Here is an 18,883-nt window from a genome sequence, read left to right as displayed (position 1 = left end):
TCAGCAGAGCCTGGAACGGTTGTTTATACTTTCCCATATCAGCCTGTGGGCGTCCTCCTCTCTATTTTTCTTCTCCCATTGGCAGCTGGCGCTGTGAACCTTTGCTTGAAACAAACATTTTTTCCTGGGCATACATGTCTGTCCCCCTGTCTCTGGGAAACTGTTGGGCAGCCTTGAATTACATATATCTTACTGCGGTTTCCAGACTAGGAATGGTGGTACTTTGGGGGGGGGGGGCTCCCAGAGGGACTGAGGATAAGGCTGCATTCTTTCACCCCATGCCACACTGAGGTATCCCTTCCCCTTGATGAGTCTTGACTGAGGATGCCTGTCTGGGTTCCTTCTCAGGGACAATTTGGAGCTCACATTACAATATGACTTCTGGGGCCTTTGAAGTCCCAGCTGCAGGGGCAAAAGAACTGTGGTGATTAGGGGGCCAGCCCTCTCCTGGAAGGGGATGGCTACACAGTTGAATACGAAATGCAATTAAAAAGGAGCACCTGGGATCAAATCAAAGCGAAGAATGTGACTGGCTCTAAGCAGAAGGGGGCTCATTTAATCACACAAGAATGTTCATCTCTACAAAGTGCTTGATTCAGAAAAAAAAAAAAAACCAAAAAACTTTTAAAAGCAAAAAATGAAATAGCCAAACAAACAACAACAACAAACCCCTCTGACTTGCCAGCACAGTGAAGGAATGCACAAATTTCCGCTAACAACTTCAGGGCTGCCCATGGGCAAATTAAGTTTGCAGATGCTCATATTGGGATGCTGGTGAGGTCCATTTTCTTCTGTGCTGCCCTGGCTTCTTCATACTTTCCCAGACACCTGTGGACTCTTCCTTTTCCCATTACTTCTCACACTCATTCTGCCCCTCCACACCTAGTACTAATTTCCCAGAGGCAGGGTCTTTTCCAGGTGTGTGTGTGCAAGTGTGCACAGCATGTGTGTGTGTGTGTGTGCATGTGTGCTGGTTTTAGCACATTATTGCCATGAAAACTCATCTATCCCCTATCCCACTTCCATAGGCCTGTGGGTCTCAAGCTGTAGCTGCCTCAGAGTCAGATGGAGGGCTTGTTAAAACACAGATGGATAGGCCCAGCCCCTGCACTTGCTGACTCACTGGATACAGGGTAGGGCAGAGAATTTGTATTTCTAATCAATTTCCCAGTGATCCTGATGTTGCTAGTCCAAGGACCATGCTTGGAGAACCACAAGGTTAGACCAACAAGTTGGACTGAGAGAATGTTAGAGCTCACGTGGGTTGTCATTTGGAAGAAAAATGTTCCTGAATTTGCAAGTCACCAAGAGCCTTGAGTTTCCTCCAAGCAGACCACCTCCTAGCTATATCAACTTGGGCATCTCCAAGGAGCCCAGAGGTTCTCAATGTTGAGCCCACATCAGAATCACACATCTACCTTTTATAAAGTTGACAGCAGACCCCACCTAAGATTTACTTAATCAAAATCTCAGGGTATGGCTCCAGGACATCAATATTTTGTAAAATCTCCATAGGTAAATGATTTGCCTGTGCTTTAACCTTTCTGGGCCTCAGTATCACCTTCTGAATAATGGGTATAATCAATTTTCTTCACAGGACTATTGAGATTAATAAACAGAAGTAAATGCTAAAATATTTGTAAATGACACAAAGTTACTCAAATGGCCCATTTTCCCTCACAGAAAACATTTAAATTTAGCAGAGGCCATTAATACCTCTCTTAATATCTAAGTAAAGACTGATATTTCTTGCATACTTAGAGGATGAAAAGGCATTTTAACAAATCCATCTTTTAAAACACATACATGTCTCTCCTTGCTTTTGTTTTGAAAGCATTTATTCATATTTTCCACTGGTAAGAAAGTTAAATTACTCTTGGTAGCTATCCAATGGTCTGGTGACCCTAATTTACTCTAAGTCAGGGGCCAGCAAACTTTTTCCTTACAGGGCCTGATGGTAAATATTTTAGGTTTTGCAGGCCAGATGTTTGTTGCAATTACTTATGTGTGCCATTTTAGTGCAAAAGCAGCCATAGACAAAAACAAATAGCCCTAGACATACATAAACAGTTGGGTGTGGCTGTTTTCCAAAAAGCTTCTCCTACAATAACAAGTGGTAAACTGAATTCAGCCATGTGCTATAGTTTGGTTACCTCTAAGCTTCCAATAAAGACAACATTTTTCAAAGTTGACTCAAGGAAGCAGCTGTTCTTTTGTTTGGGTTTTTTTTTTTTTTTTTTTTTTTGGTTTGGTTTGGTTTGGTATTTGGGATTTAACCTAGGGCTGCTTTACCACTGAGTTACATCCCCAGCCCTTTTTATTGCTCATTTTGAGACAGGGTCTTGCTAAGTTGCTGAGGCTGGCCTTGAATTTGCAAACCTCCTGTCTCAGCCTCCCAAGTCTCTGGGATTAAAGGCATGCACCACTGTGCCTGGCTATCAGCTGGTATTCTTTCTAATGACAAGAGTGATTTCTCTCCCTGCTTGCATGTATGGGGGGAGTGGGGTAACTGAAGAGGGAAGACAGGGGTGATTACCCAGACCTGAGAAAATGAAGTTAATTGTATCAAAATTCTTAATTGGCATGAGACTTAGACCCAGAGAAAATCTTCTTGGGTTCACCATTGGATTCTCAAAAAGAAGCAAAAGAACCTGCTTTTCTTAGAGTACTGCTCTCTGCTTAAAAGCTGAGGGGACGCTTTCCTCCACAGCCACGCAGATGCACCAAGACAGGCAGGGGGTTCTCAGTCTTTGCTTGACAATAGGGATTTTCAGCTACTTTTACAAAAAAAAAAAAAAAAAAAAAAAAAAAAAACCTATAAAACAGCAAAAGGAGAGGTCCCTTTCCCCACACTTTGTAAACCACAATGTTCCTTCTGTGCAATTAGAACAAGGAAAGGGGAAATTGTAATCACTCCACCTGAACACTTGGTGATGTCTGGAGACATTTTTGAGTTGTCACAACTCGGGGAACAGCTACTGGCATCTGCTGGGTAGAGGCCAGGAAAATTGCTCAATGTCCTACAGTTCATACAATCGCCACCATGAAGACTCACCTGACCCCTGATGTCGCTGGTGCTAAGGTTGAGAATCTCCAAGAGAGCTTCATGCAACAGGGCAGTTGTGGCAGGGAAAGTTTCGGAGCTGAGACGTGAGATGTCAAGATCTTCTGCCAAGTTTCTCTCTACCTTGTTTCTTAGGACAGGCTCCTTTAGTGACCTGATGACTGCAGCCATCATTCCCTCTTCCTTTGGAAGTGAGAGAATCTTGGAGAACATTGTATCTTAGAGCTGGGCATGAACTTAGAGGGTGATCTCATTTGGACCCCTGTCACTTAAGGCAGCTCTTCTCAGACTTCACTCAGCACACAAATCACCTGGGGTGGTTAAGATGTAAATTCAGCCCCTACAGACCTGGGTGGGGCTGGGGTTCTGCATTTCAGACTGGTACTTCCTCTGCAGTACTGCAGGTCAGGGTGGGCCCTAGTCACTTTCTGGTGATGAAGTGTAAGGAAAGGTCCTACATCCCTGCCCTACAGATGACAGGTTGCAGTTCACTAAAGTAAATTAACTTCTCCGAGGGCATTCGGCTGGAAACTGAAAAAGAGACTGCCTGGACTCTCACACACCTGTCACCAATTAGTGAACCACACAACCCATTAGTCCTCTGGTACCTGAAAGCATCCAGCACAAACAGTAGTATCCTGCAGGAGCCACAAGCAGTGGAGCATCTCCAATGCATGCAGCTCTGCCCTTTCCCCCAGCTCTCTAATACCCAGTGGAGACTCCTGCCCCAGGCAGTAACTTGGGCTTGGCAACTCCCTGGACAAAGTTCCTTGTTGATCATATAAGCCACCCAGCAGCCATTCCTGGAAATGTCTTTTGGGGAACAGGCTGAAGTTTGAGAAATGGCAGAAAAGGAAACCTGTTCATCAAAAGGGAGCTAGCTCCAATTTCCGCTTCAGTTTGTATTGGCTGGAAACAGGTGGAAACCCTGAGAGTGTGAGTGTGTGAAATGAACATGGAGCCTGGTAGAAGGAAGGAATATTCTACAGCAAGCATCCTCTGGACCCAACCTGTCAGGCAGTCTGTGGGCCGAGAATTTATGGATGTGTTTTCAATTTCTCTGACAGAATCTGTTTGGATTGAGGATGGCTGTTTAATCTTTGAAATATGTGTTCCATAACAAACGCTGGAATCACATATAAATTGCTCCCTTCGTTCTGTGAGCCAAACCCTGACTAAAGGGGTTTGGAAATCCCCACAAGGTGCTCTTTGCTTATTGCTCATTCGGAAAGAAAAAACCATTTCTTTAATGAAATGCGATGTTGAAGAACTGCCAAAAATAGATGCTCCCTATCTGCTTTCACATATGGTAGCTTCTTTCTAGCCAATTAACTACCAATGAACTGAGGAAGAGCTGTAATCACAGCACACCAGGCGCCTGTGCACATCCCGCGCACACACAGCCCCGGGGCAGAGATGGAAGTTCTTGGTCCTGCATCAACCCATGAAAGCCCAGGAAGCCTGCACATGCCCCAGACTTATTTGCAAGGCCATTCTGGTTAGCTTTAGCTAAGCCCCCAAGAATTAAGACTGATGGGTTGTCACTTTGGGGACAAATCCTGTTTGATCATCATCCCCCTTTGGGATATAGCTATATCATGTTAAAGGGAAATACACAACGCTCACAAAAGGCTGTTTTTCCATGAGCTTTACTAACAGACTCATTTCCACATGAACACCATGCTGGAGAGATTTTTTTGTTGTTGTTTGTCTGAAAGTGTAGTGGGTGAGTATTGAGTTTTATGCTGTCTAAAAAACGAGCAAGTTACATACATTCTTGTGTTTCATGAACTCTTGCTCCAAATTTTAAATTAATCAATGGCTAGTGCAGTGTTCATACTTGTTTATTCTTTTCTTCTCTCCAGGACAATATGAAACTACAGAAAAAATGGAATTTTCCTCCAAATTGTTTCTATAACTTTCCGTTAATTTGGAGTTGGCAAACTTTTTTCACAACCCTTGAGATCTGAGGTGTGTGTGTGTGTGTGTGTGTGTGTGTTATTCATTTTGTTTTGTTTGTGTTTTGGAAAAATGACTGCAGGAGTTAAGAGAGGCATTAGCAAACCCAATCTGATTATTTTGGGGCTCTTATAATTAAACTAAATTTTTATATGTCCTTTAACAACACAAACTTAATTTCTAATTAAAGGTAATGAGAGGGCTTCATAGTGGGAGAAAATGATAATAGCTACCATTTGCATGGTCATATTCCATGCCAAGTACTTTACAGTGATTATCTAGTTTAATTCTTACATCCATGCTGGGGTCAAGAGCAGTAGCCCGCTCCACAGAAATGGGGAAACCCAGGCTCAGAGAGGTTCAATGCCTTGACAATGTCAAACAATCAAAACTCAACAGAGCTGTAACTCAAATGCAACATTGCTGTCATCTAACGTTGGTGAGATTCCCTGAAAACTCAATATTGAAATTCCATTCGAATGTTGGTTTTGTTTGCTGTTAGGATATCATTAGACCTAAGAAGTTTCTAGGCATGGCTTTTAATGCAACCGATATGTCAATGGTTTGGTTTCTCCTTCCAACACTATTGATCCCCCTGAACTCTGGGGACAGATGTCTGTTGGATATCCCTCATGCAGCATGTCCAAGATGGAGCTCCTTACTTCACCTAGCCCATATCAGTAAATGTCAATTTGGCTGTACCACTTTACCTCCAATCCACCAGCAAATCTGTTGGTTCTTCCTTAGAAATATGTGCAGAATTCAAGAACTTCTCTGGAGCAATCTCCCTATTGCTCATCTTCTTCAACAGACTCCTTACAAGACTTCTGGATTCGAGACTTACTGTCCAACTGCCAGAAAGGCTTGTGAGTCCAGATCTTCATGTGGCTCTTCAAGATCCTAAGGCATCTGCTTATGTCTACCCTCCTCCCAAAGGGAAAACAAAACCAAATTAAAATCCACCCATTCCCTTCCAGAGCCCCCACATATCTTGTAGCCATTCACCCCTAGTAGGGCCCAGAAGGATAGGCCCATTTGCATCTCAGTTTATTCACAAGTGCTGTCCCTTCTGCTGAGGCTATCCTTCACCCAGCTGTCCCCACAGCTTGTTCCCTCCCTTATCACAGGAGACTTCTGTAACTGCAAGGCAAAGTCAAGGGTATGTAGTCTTCCTTTTTTCCTTCCTTCCTTCTTTCTTTCCTTTCTTTTTCTTTTTCTAATCTTCCTTAAAGTTTTCTAAATAAAAAACTAGTGGGGAAGGACATAATTCAAATCCTTGTAGTCCTCAAGGTAATCAATAGAAAAAGTTCTGTTTCAAGGGTGAAAGAATGAATGAATGTTACACTCAGTTGTACTCCCCAGCCTCCAACAAAGAGAAGACACAAAAATGATCTAAGGACAAGGGTCCTATTCCACCCTTAGAAATTTAAAGCCACAGTCTGAGTTATTTTGTTGTTGTTGTTTTGAGACTAGGTTTTACAAAGTTGCCCAGGCTGGCCTTGAACTTATAATATTCTTGCTTCCACCTCCCAAGTAGTTGGGATTATAGGCACCCGTCTCTGTGCCTGGCGCCAGTCTGAATTTTTATTTGCTCCTTGCCCATGCAGCCAAGAGCAAGGGATTGTAAAGCCAACCAAATTGATGTCACAATCTGTTGACAATCTTAAGGATGTGTCTTTAACTCTGCTGGACGCTTGGTCACAGGACCAGGTTTCAAGAGGATCTTTTGGGCAGAAACATGCTATGAAATCAGTATCTCTTCATTTACAACAATTTTTTTGAGGACTCTGTGCTTGTTTTATTTTTAAAAATAGAGTTCAAACATTTAATTTGTAATAAGGTGCCAACATTTATGCAGAGTGGTACAATAAAAAAGAGCCAACATGTTGCCATGTGGTTGTTCCGACACCAAATGTGAATATATCTCATAAAAGTCACACATAGGCTCATTCCCAGAACACCTAAGGACGGCAAATAAATAGTTATTTCTGCACCAGTGAAAATGGGATCTGGTTAATGTTTCCTAGGTCAGATATACAGGCTCCCTCTTCGTGCAAATCATTTCAAAGGTTAAAAGCCCAGTTTGATAATACACAAAATTAAAATGAAAGCATAATATTACAGTTACATGGAAATTCAATAGTTCTCTTCCTTGAGTTTCTCGTCTTTTCCAGCTCAGCACCTGATGATGAATTCCAAGCAGAATTTGCACATGTTAATAATTTAAAGTAATCAGTTCTCACCTAAGTGAAACAAACTGGCCTAAAATTTTTGGTGTCTGTGACTTATTAGGGCTCAAAATGTATATTTACAAGTCTTCTTTTTTACAAGGCCTTTAGGAATTACTGAATAGAGAACCTTGAGACTGCATGTCTATGTAACAGCAAGCACTTAATATTGGATGCTTTACTTCTAGCACATTTACCTTTCCCTAAAAGCCACAGGAACATCAGCATTCCCAAGAGATGCACTGAAAAACACTTAGAAAAAAATTCACATATCATTTTCGGGATTCCCTTTATTTTGGTGTCCTACAACCCATTCCCTTAGTAATCAGAAGGGAGAGCAAGAAGTAGGTGATGTGTCTCATTAGATAACTCCTTTTCTATCATGTGTTTATGATTTTTACAATAAAAACTGATCCAGAAAGTTCGGCAAATGCCCAAAGCCTTTGGTTTTGGAAAAGAAAAAAATATATTATTCTAAAAGATGTACATTTCAACTTCATGTCCCAGTTCTCTACATCAGATAACTAGAGAAAGTAGATTGAAGTTCTGCATTGGGATACCATGAATACCCTCAGAGTCCCTAGCTGAGTACTTTTCTAAGAAAAAGTGACAAAGAGCAGGGCAGTATGGTCCCCACAGAGCTTGTGTGAAACCTTGGCCAGTGGGCAAATGGATCACATGGCTGAGGTGGGCTCCCTGGGAGAAAGGTCATTTGTTATCAACCCCACTACACTCCCCACCCTTGACTTTAACCTGCCTGTCTGACCCTGACTTTCTGTTGAGGAGTCTGAACCCCACAACAGATTGGAGGGTCAACTTGTAAAGGAAAAGAAGCCTTGGTTATTTCAGTCAATAACTCTTCCAATAGTTTCCATGAGTCACCAACATCTCTGTGCTAAGCACTGGGAGAAGGAAACAACTCTCAAGTTTCCTCTTGATAACCTTGGCCCAATCTAAACCATGCCCTCAGTCCCTCCACAGCCTCAGCTGGGTTGGAAGGCAATTCTGTGGTCTCACTGACCTTTGGCTCTCTTTCCACTGATTCATGTTCTTTTTGAAGCTACCTGTTTCAGCTACAAGGGCCTTCTGGATTATATAGGGCTGGGCTGTGACTAATCCTCTTTCCTATTACAGGTTGTCTCTGAGTGATACCACACGAGAATAAAAGGGGACTACATGAAGCAATCTTTAAGAATTCAGGATCTGAAGTCAGGAGAAGCCAGCTTCACTTGCAAATGTTCCGTGGAAATCCCAGTAACAACACCAAGATTAAGATCTGTTCTTAATATTTACATGCTGTGGATGAGACAATGCATTTCATTCTAAGACCACAGTCTAAATTCTCTGCTATTAACTGGATATTTCCACACTGAAGTGGCTATTAGACGTTATTTTGGAGAGGGGGCATTAATTGCAGAAACAAATTTTCCATAGTTGTCAGCATGATGTGACTTGAAAATTTTAATCCACAGAAGATGTATTTTCTTATAACAATAAAACGTTTCATAGAAACCCACTTGTAGCTAGGTTTTTATCCAAAATAAAAATTCTTACTGGGGCTAAGAAATGATGGATTCTGGTTAGGAATTCTAGGTCAAATCTAAGAAAAGGAGTAGGAAGCAAGAAGGTTCGAAGAATGTTTGCAAGAGTTTGTCAAGAATGAGAGAGTAAAAAAAGACATTGAAGGGCAATGATAGGGATATGAGGAAACTGTGGCAGAGACAATCCCCCTCCAAAACCTAATCCCCCTTCCTCATTAAGAGACTCTAGGGTTGGAAATGTGGCTCAGGTAGAGCACTTGCTTAGCATGCATGAGGCCCTGGGTTCCACCCCTCACACAGCAAAAAATAAAATAAAAAATAAAATAAAACAAAAGAGAGAGACTCTAAATTTCATTCACAGAGTAATGTGCCTAGCTAAAATTTTCCTTCCCAGACTCTCATGCACTAGGGGGAGCCAAGTTACAGAAAGCTTTGCTTTCTGGATATAGACATTGCACCTTGTTACTTGCCTCTTCTTCCCTCTTCCCACTTAGAAAACAGACATGATACCTGATGGTTCAGCAACCATCTTGCAACTATGAGGCAATAAACCAAAGGAGAGAGGATAAGGTAGTGGAAACTACCAAAGGAGTTTGATCCTTGGTGAAATGATGCAGACAATCCTGGGGTGTGTATCTCCCAGGTTTCTTATTCAGTCCTTCACTGTTGTTTGCAGTCAAGAGCACACATACTTCATACATCAAGATCCAATGACAATGAGATTGAAAAGGATGAGAAAGATTCAATGAAAAGGGAAGAAAAAAGGTAAAAGTAAGGGGACAAGTGGGATAAATTTTACACAGATCATACAGTGGGGACCTAAAACATAGCTTAATTCATTCTCACAGAAAAGACAGACATCCTGGCTAAAAGAATAAATGTGTCGTTAAATTCTAATACAAAGATGCCCAATGTTTAAATTGGCTATATAAAATTTAACTCTCTCCTTCTGTGCTATGATTGCTAGTATGAAAGTGCATGCTTAGACATTAAAACTGGACACTTTGCATCCCACAGAGAAGAGAATGGAATAGATTTAGAATCAATTTAGTAGTTCTCTTGCAATCCATTTGGTAGAGTTCCCACTGAGAACTCGTGTGCTTCACCCTCTTCACAGCCATATCCAAAAAGACCTGAGAGGAAAAATAAGTAGTAATACTCAGTAGCCCATTTTGACTCTTGCATATGCTAGTTGGGAATTAAAACACACTTATCACAAGCTGGGAGCATATAGGCCATGACACATGGAAAGTGCTAGACTGATCAATATTTAAGAAAGCACAGGCAACAGCAATAAATAAATGAAGCAAATGCAATGGGGATGCAAATCAACAATCAAGTGTGTGTTCCCTCAAAATAAGTATGTGTCCGCTTGCACAAGGGGAAACTACACAGAGCACTACATGCTCCCACAGTTCATCATTCAGACCCAAAGTGCCAGTATTGTGGAGAGAAATGGTTTCTTCACACTCATCGTGGCTCCCCTAATGTTGGTTCAGAAACTGATAAATAAGCAAAATAACAGGCTGAGAAGAGGAGCAAGAAACCAGTCATGAGGAAACCCCACTGGAGCACACTTGCAGCTTTCACTGTTCAACTTTCATTTCTTTTTCTCCTCCAATGAAGTAAGTGCAAATGTCTTTAGTATGATTTTAGTAACATAGCAGCAAATTATCAGGAATCATAATAAATAAGAATGTTGACATGCCAATACCCCTTTGTCTTTTGGACTCAAAGCTTCACATGTGTTCTTAAGTTACAAACATCAGCCTTGAGCAGTGGGGTCAGAGCTTCTTCATTTGGCATTTGTGTTCTGTCTCCTCATATGAAGCACGTGGTTCTTATGCCACCCACTTGCCCCAACAGCAGTTAGCACACCCATGGAGAAACACAGCTCAAAACTTGTAAGGGGCTCAAAGCTATAAAATGTCTATGCATTGGTGGTTTTGCTTTTTTTTTGTTGTTGTTTTATTGTTTTTTTATAAAAGTTTCATCCTTCTTCCCCTCCTTTCAAGCAAAGCTTTTGCTTCTGCTAGCCCTAATGCAAGATCTTTCATTGGGGATAGTAACATATCATTTGTTTATTTCTTTTAAAATGATATTATCAGTGTGTTCTCAAAATTGCTCTCTTGTTGCTAATTAAACATGATAGATTCGGGGTCCTGGTTTGCCATCTGGGCCATGTGTCTCAGAACATCCTTTTTTGTGATGATGCCAAGAAGTCTCCTGAAATGGAAAGAAAATTTAAAAAAAGAGGTCAGCATTACAATATGGACTCATCCCTGTCCCTAATCCCTAGTGCCATTTTCACTGAGGGACAAGGATAGGTAAAGTTTACCAGCCTACCAGTCTCCCTTGTGGTTGGGCAGGGCCAATGGAGTGAGCTCTGTCTGACCCTTGGTCCATGGGTGAAGGTAACAGATGCCACTCCCAGGTCTCCTACACATTTCTCCTCATTCCTTCTCATCTGGTAGTCAGAGGCAAAGGAGCCAGTGAAAAGACTCTGCAGAACAGAGGTCTGACTTAAGAGCCACCAGATTCAAAGACCTGGGGCCATGAGTGACTATGTGGTTGAGCCCACACCTGCAAATTGCTTACCATATTGCAGTGCATAATCATTGCTACCACATTAACACATATTCACGAGTATTCTGGGCATCCTAATATTGCACCAAAGGAAGTTTAATAATAAATGATTTTTAAGTAATACTGGCACAATTTTTTCTTAAAGGTCACCCCCACTTTTTTGCAAAATATGTTTGCATAAAATCCACAATGATTATGCACTGAAATATGGTAAGATGTGACTTGTGAGAAAAATAACCTTTATTTCATTACACCACTGAGATTGCAAGCTTGTTTGTTGTTACAATAAAACTACAATGACTAATACACTCTCTTAAATTTCAATAATATAATCAATTTTAAAAGTGCTCATGAAAGCCATTGTTGAAAGCTGACCACACCACAGAAATTCCAAGTGTAAGACATTTTAAGTAAAAGAAATGTTAGGAATGAGATAAATTATTATATTTTTAATTTTATCTTACTAGAAGGGTAAAGAATAACATTCATCTCTGACCCTGTATGGAAATTGCCTCCCCTTCCAAAATCCACTGCTTTCAACTGATCAAAAGAATGGCACTTACCAGGGTCCCTTTATTAGGGTCACCTCAACTGTACATCACACAATCCCGGGGAGCACTCTCACACACACCACAATGTAAACAGTACTCCCTATATCAGGCAGTGCCCATTTGTACAACCATTCACAGCAACCCTTGTTTTGTTATTTTATTAAAAATTTAAAGGACAACCTGAAGGAATAAATTATGCACCGTGGATACAGTAAAAGGTTTGACAGAAGACAATGTGCACAACTTCTTTGGAGAAAAATTTCCATTGCCAAATAAGTTTGCAAATTACTGTTCACTGTGTCTCTATCACACATATACACCCCAAAAGGAGGGAGTAATGAGGAAGAAAGCCATGGCAGCCTCACCTTGGAATACTGTATAGCTATTAAAATGACAGGTTTCTATTCTATGTCTTTGTAAAATGATGGAATACCAAAAAAGAATCAGAAAACACAAGTGTAATCTAACATCATTTCTTTAATTAAGGTCCAGTTAGCCAGAGTCACCTTTTGCTTATAGACAGTGACTATGAAGAAGAGATAAAATGATTCAAAGGGGTGTTCAAATCAGTTACACCTGGAGAGAAACAGGCTAGAATCCGGACTTGTTTGACTCTGACCACATTGAACCTTAAACAATCTTGAAAATGGGATTCATTTCTTAGGTGAGTTTTTCCATCTGTCCCACTAGGGAAGACAAGAAACACTGGCCCTTCCCCATTCATCCCACAGGAACATCTTTAGGACAGAGGAAATAGCAAGAGGGGTCTTTAAAAGCATGCTAAACACCACGGGTCACCTAAAACAAGTGGAGGGGTGGTGAAGGTGGATAGAGCCAGGAATTGTGGGTTTTCACTCAAGCTCTTTAGGGCTTCTTGACTTTATGGTCCTAATGCATTATTTTAAATACATCTCTAAAATGTATCACAATGCAGTAAAATTGAAGATGCCCCATAAAACAAGATGCTGTTCCACCAAATCTGCCAAACTGCATTTCTGTGTTGGTCAGCCTGGGCTGCTGTAACAAAATACCACAGATGAGGTGGCTTAAACAAAAGAATTTATTTTTTCAAAGTGTCAGATCAAGGTGCCAGCAGGACCAGTTTCTCTCTCTCTTTGGCTTAGAGATGAACATAGTCATCTTCTGTGTCTTCACATGGCCTCTTTGTGCATATAGACTCCTTGTGTCTCTTCCTCTCCTTACAAGGACACCAGTCCTACTGGATTAGGGTCCTGCCCCAATGGCCTAATTTAACTTTAATTACCTCCTTAAAGGACTTGTGTCCCAATACAATCATGCTGGGGCTTACAGCTTCGACATAGGAATTTAGAAGTGGGGGGCACAATTCAGCCCATAACAGCTGTTCAGCTGCCTCTGCATTAAACAGTTGTAAAACAGCACCCTTAGAATATTTCTCTTTCTAGACCATGAGAAATTCTAAAACACGTAAGATGTATACAACTGATTTAAATAGACCTAGTTTGTTCCCCCCAAATGTTGGTATAATCCTGAATAAGATGACCCCAAAAGAAATGAACATTATCATTCTCTGTAGTGAGATTGTTAGAGTCTGTAAACAAGTCAAAATAACACCTGGCATTTTGCTAGGGGAATGTTAAAGTTCGTAAACAAGTCTGGATGGTGCCTGGCAAAATGTCAGAGGGAGTGGTTTGAGAAGTAACAAAACCGAGCTATTAGGTGTAGAGATTCCTGATTGGTTGACTGATGTATCTAGTTTATGCTAATTAGATAAGCTGTGTGGAATGTATAAATACTGCTCCTGTCCTGCAATAAACGGCTCCTACTCCTGCTGTATCAACGTACACAAGTTATTCGTCACCCCCCGGTTATTTTGCTGCAGCCGGACTGTGGCAGAGATGCTGGGTTCTTCCAGGAAAACCCATCTGAGGGGATCAGGACCCAATAAGGGATCTGGTCTTCATGCACTGGAATAATGCTGGGTCGAGCTGGTGGTTCCAAAACCCCCCTTTTTCCATCCTGATTTGTCTTAGTTACTTGGGGGTCAACTGCCATAATAAGGGTCCACTGCATTCATTCAACGAGAGCTAAACATTTTCTCAAGGGCACTATTACCCAATACTTTGTCAATTCACCTGGCTTCTATGGAAGCTTTAGTGAGCCTCTATCTCATCAGAGCTTCCCTTTTGCCTTGGCAGCCAGATATGGCTGCTGAGAAGAGTTGCCCAGGCCTCCAGATCCAAGGCATGGCAAAGGCTTGGAGGTCCAGGTAAATAAAGGAGGTTTATTCTTGGGGACAGATACATTCTGTTCTTGTTCTCATGAAAATAATTAATTTTAATGGAGCAGTGATAGCAAGGAAAGGTGACTCTAATACTGGGAAGGGGCCTTATTTAAAGACAAATGAGAGTCCCTAGTAAGGATTCCTATGTGACAGCAGCCAAATGAGTCCTAATCTGGTTCTATAGGATGCTCTCTCTCTGTGCCCCAGGAAGTATTTACTCAAGGTTTCTCTGCCTTGACACTAGTGACAGTTGGGATTGGATCAATCTTTGTTGGGGGTGGGCTGTCCTTTATAATACCCAGGCCTCTACTCACAACATGCCATCAGTACCACTGCTCCCCAGTTGTAACAGCCAAAATTTCTCCAGACACTGCCAAATGCATTGTACAGATGGAAGTCAAAATCACCTCTTGTCAAGAACCACTGCCCAAATTTAAAAAGTACTGAAATATTTCCATACCCATTGGTTTATAGACAATGAAGCAAATCCCCTAAAATATACCCTAATACACTCATCTTCTGTAACTCCACTAATCTCATCCCAAGTGTTACTATCTGGCATCAACTCTTAAACACTTACAATATCACCCCTAGCTGGGATCTTTCAAATAAGAGAGGCCCTCTGGGGCTCAATATATAATAAGCCATCGGTATTGAAAGTAGAAACCCCAGGACTTGGCCCTACATTCTCAACATTTCACTGAACAGGTATTCCAATAGTTCAGGATTGTGCATCTTCACAGATGATGTTGGGTATCTTCAAATTGCCCCCAGTCTACTTCCCCTCTGCTGTTGTGTAGAGAACATTGATGTCCTCTGGGTTCTGGTTTGACTGGCAGGGTCCTCCACCAAAGGTCCTTGGTAGATCTCCAGATAGGACTGGCTCTGTACCCAATTCCCTTTGATCTTAAGTGTTTTACTTCTTAGGGTCTCATATTCTCATTCAAAAAGTAAAGAGAACCTAAATGTCCATCTCCTAATGAATTGATAAACATCCATACATTGGAGTGCTATTTAACCATAAAAAGTATTGACACTTGCTACAACTTGGGTGAACCTTGAAAAAGCTATGCTAAATAAAAGGATCAATCACAAAAGGTGACATATCATGTAATGCCACATATATCATGAGTATCCAGAATAGACAAATCCATGGAGGCAGAAAGTAGATTAGTGGTTGGCAGTGGCTGGGGGAAGGGTGGAATAGGAAGTAACTGCTAATGGGAAAAGGGTTTAGGGGGTGATGAAAATGTTCTGGATTTACAACAAAGCAATTGTTAACACAACTTTGAGAATGTATCAAAAACCCTTGAATTATATACTTTAAGATGGCAAATTATATGGTATATGAATTATATCTCTGAAGGAAGGAAGGAAAGAAGGAAGGAAGGAAACAAAGTTAAACATAGACTTACCACATGACTCTGCAATTCCACTCTGAGAGAAATGAAAATATATGTTCACACAAAAACCTGCACACAAGTCTTATTCGTAACAGTATTATTTATAACAGCCAAGAAGTAGAAACAACCCAAATGTCCATCAATAGAAGAATGAATAAACAAAATGTGGTCTATCCATACAACAAATGATATTCAGCCATAATCAGAATGAAGTACTGTTACAGGCTTCAACATGGATGAACTGTGAAAATACTCTGCTGAGTAAAAGAGGCCAGCCACAAGACCACATAAGAGATGACTGCATTTACTCACAAGATCCAATAGGGAACAATCCACAGAGACAGAGAGTAAGTTAGTTGTTGCCTAGGGCTGGGGTACAGGAGGTGACAGCTAAGGCGTACAGGGTTTCTTTATAGTGTAATAGAAATATTCTAAAGTTGATGGTAGCAAGGGATACATAATTCATTTTTTACTAAAACTACTGACTTAAACATTTTACATAGGTGAATTGTATGGTATGTGAATTATCTCAATAAGCTGTAAAATAAATAAATCAGTATAAAAATAAAGGCAGGACCGCAGGGGCTATACAATGACCCTTCAGATGCTAGATGACAGAAACACAGGGAAGGTCAAAGAATTCTCTGACCTCTTGCAGAATGCATAAAAATGAAGGGCAAGAGAACAGTAAATGGAAGTGTAAAAATGCGAGCATTCACAAGGTTTGGGATTTTGATAGTTTTTTCAAAATTAAAAAAAGTGACAGTTATAAGGCCAGCAGCTTATACTTATAATATGCTGCTAAGCAAGATGTGATCAGGAGTGAAATCACAGCAGATACAAACAGATCAGCTCACACACAGAGCACCCACAGGGGTTGTTAGGCAGTGGGAGGGGCTCTGCAGCTGATGGACTAACGGACAGACCCTCAATTTAAAACCACTCATTCAGCTTCTGCCATCTATTTTCTACTGGAAAGCCTGCTTTAGGACACTCTCCTCAGGAACACCTGCTTTGGGTAGCATCAATTACATTGAATTGTGTCCATGTTCCTTAGCAGATAACAGGCTCCTTGACTTCTTTTAAAAACACTTCCTGATCCTCCCCAACCCTCAGCCAAAATAGATGCTCAGTAAAATATTGATTACACCAATGTCTCTTCAAAAAAAAATGACTACTAGTGTCATATTTGCAAAGATAAGAACTCTACTAAAATACAACATGCATCCACACATCCCCCTCCCATATCTATAAAGCCTGGGTTTCATTTCCTTGTCTTTATTCTGGAGACAGTATCAAAAGATGAGGCATAGCCAGATGCTGTGGCAGAGGCCTGTTCTCCTGGCTACTCAGGAGGCTAAAGCAGGAGAATCACTTGAGTCCAGAAGTTCAGGCCCAACCAGGCAACACAGAGACCTCACATCAAAAACCAAAAACCAAGCATTTACAATTCCAAAAACCTTTTCACTTCCTCTGTCTGAAAGTTATGTTAGGTACAATGACATTGAGAAACTATTAATTCAGGTGCTGACTTGGGTGTGGGCATAAATTGTGCCAGGGGCCTACAAGAGTAATTATTACAATAGAAGAAAGCTAAACATCAACCCAAAAAGAGGCAACATCAAATCCTGTTGACTTCATTAGTGGTTTGAAGTGTTCTCTTTGATTTAAATTTAGATCAAGTGAATTCAGTGAATCATAAATGGCTAGATAACGACCAAGAACATAATTCAGATTTGAGCAGCTAGGCTCTTCTGAGAAATCTAACCTAACCAGACCCAATGTACCCCTAGTAGGGTTTGGGGGAAATCTGCCACCATCTCCTCTAGTTGCTTTTCCTTTCTAGAACCTTCACAGGGCAAATCTTACCCAAATTTGCTCTTAGTCACTGGAGGCTTCCTAGACTCCTGCATTTTGGGGACAAAACTCCTCTGGATTCTGGTCTGGTTTCATGATTATTTTAGGCCCCAGGCCCTGAGAAATCCTGAAGATGAACCAGGTCAAGGAACAGGCCCAGGATCTCAGCCATCTTGAGCAGGGAAGGCACATGGTGAGGGAACGCATCAAAAACGCGAGCTGGCTTGAGATGGGCTCACTCTGGCTGAAAGCCCGAGGAGATGAAGATGAAAGGCCCCGCAAACAAGGATCCCTTGCCAGCACTAACGTAGCAGCATCTGTGTTTGTTTAAAATATGTAGAGCCAGAGAGAATGATTTTGCTTTCTCACAGAACATTCGGAGCCAACTTCGGCACCCAGATCTTCTCAGGAAAGCCTCATGGGGCTCTGTGAGGTGAGAGTGGGTGTTAAGGCAGAATTTCCTGCCCACACTGGAAATTCCAATGAAAACTGACATTGGATTATTATTTTAAAGGAAAGAAGAAACTGTGATACACTTGAGATGGCAAGGGTGATCACAGTGGTATTTATGCCAAGAGCTGGAAATCTAAATGCAGAAATCAACTTCAGCAGTTCTCAAACTGGGGTCCTTAGACCAGCAGCCTTATCTGAGAGTTTGTTAGAAATGCACATTCTCAGGTCTTACCTGAGACCTCAGGGATCAGCAGCTCTGCAGTGGACCCCAGCAAACTGGGTTTAACCTGGAGGTTTAATCTGCCAGGCAATTCTTAGGGCAGGCTCAACTTTGAGAAATTACAAAGCTCCTTTAACATTCTCTGGCAGAAATGACCTCTAGCTTCAAATACAAGGACCAATTTGTTTGTTCCCTATTAATTGCACCTCCCATGTACAAGATGCCCTTCTGGCTGCAGTTAGAGCTAAGGACATACTTCCTGCCAGCTAGGAGTTCTCTGGGTGATTGTGCACATTTCATCTCTTGCAGAGCCTATATCCCTGTTACTAACACAGCAGGCAAAAAGCTGAATGGATAGGATTGCTTATTTGCTTAGCCATAACATCCAGTCCAGGATCAGGGTCACTCAACCACAATATCAAGTGAACTTTTTGGGCCACATTGTGTTGTTGTTGTTGTTGATGATGATGAGGGCTGCCTTGGCATTCCAGATGTTTAGCAGCATCCTTGTTCCCTACCTACCAGATGACAATAGCACCTCTCGCTCTAGTTGTGATATCTGACATTGCCCCTAGTCATTGTCCCACATCTCTAGGGGACAAAACCACCCCTGTTGAGAACTACTAAGTTAAACTAGAGTGTACTGCCTTCAGAAATGTAAACTACTTTAGTTAAGCCTCTTGGTTCTATAAAGGCCTAAATCATCATCACCAAAACCCATTCCCTCATTGCCAGCACCCAGCTTAGAAGGAATGAAA

General features: G+C 41.4%; 1 protein-coding gene across 2 annotated transcripts in view; it reads right to left on the bottom strand.

Annotated features, from left to right (window-relative positions):
• Positions 1-7,162: 7,162 nt before the first annotated feature.
• The window catches only part of Clcn4 (chloride voltage-gated channel 4), a 72,662-nt gene continuing 60,941 nt past the window's right edge, over positions 7,163-18,883 (bottom strand). For both annotated transcript variants that reach the window (XM_015488021.2, XM_048796508.1), the window contains exon 13: positions 7,163-11,018. In XM_015488021.2, the coding sequence (XP_015343507.1) occupies positions 10,928-11,018 (91 nt within the window). In that variant the 3' untranslated portion in view covers positions 7,163-10,927. The remainder of the gene's footprint in view (positions 11,019-18,883) is intronic.

The sequence above is a fragment of the Marmota marmota genome, unplaced genomic scaffold, assembly GCF_001458135.2.
Source record: "Marmota marmota marmota unplaced genomic scaffold, marMar, whole genome shotgun sequence".
In the NCBI taxonomy this organism is placed as follows: domain Eukaryota; kingdom Metazoa; phylum Chordata; class Mammalia; order Rodentia; family Sciuridae; genus Marmota; species Marmota marmota.
The sequence above is the reverse complement of the archived record's forward strand: the minus strand, read 5'-3'. Positions and strand labels throughout refer to the sequence as shown.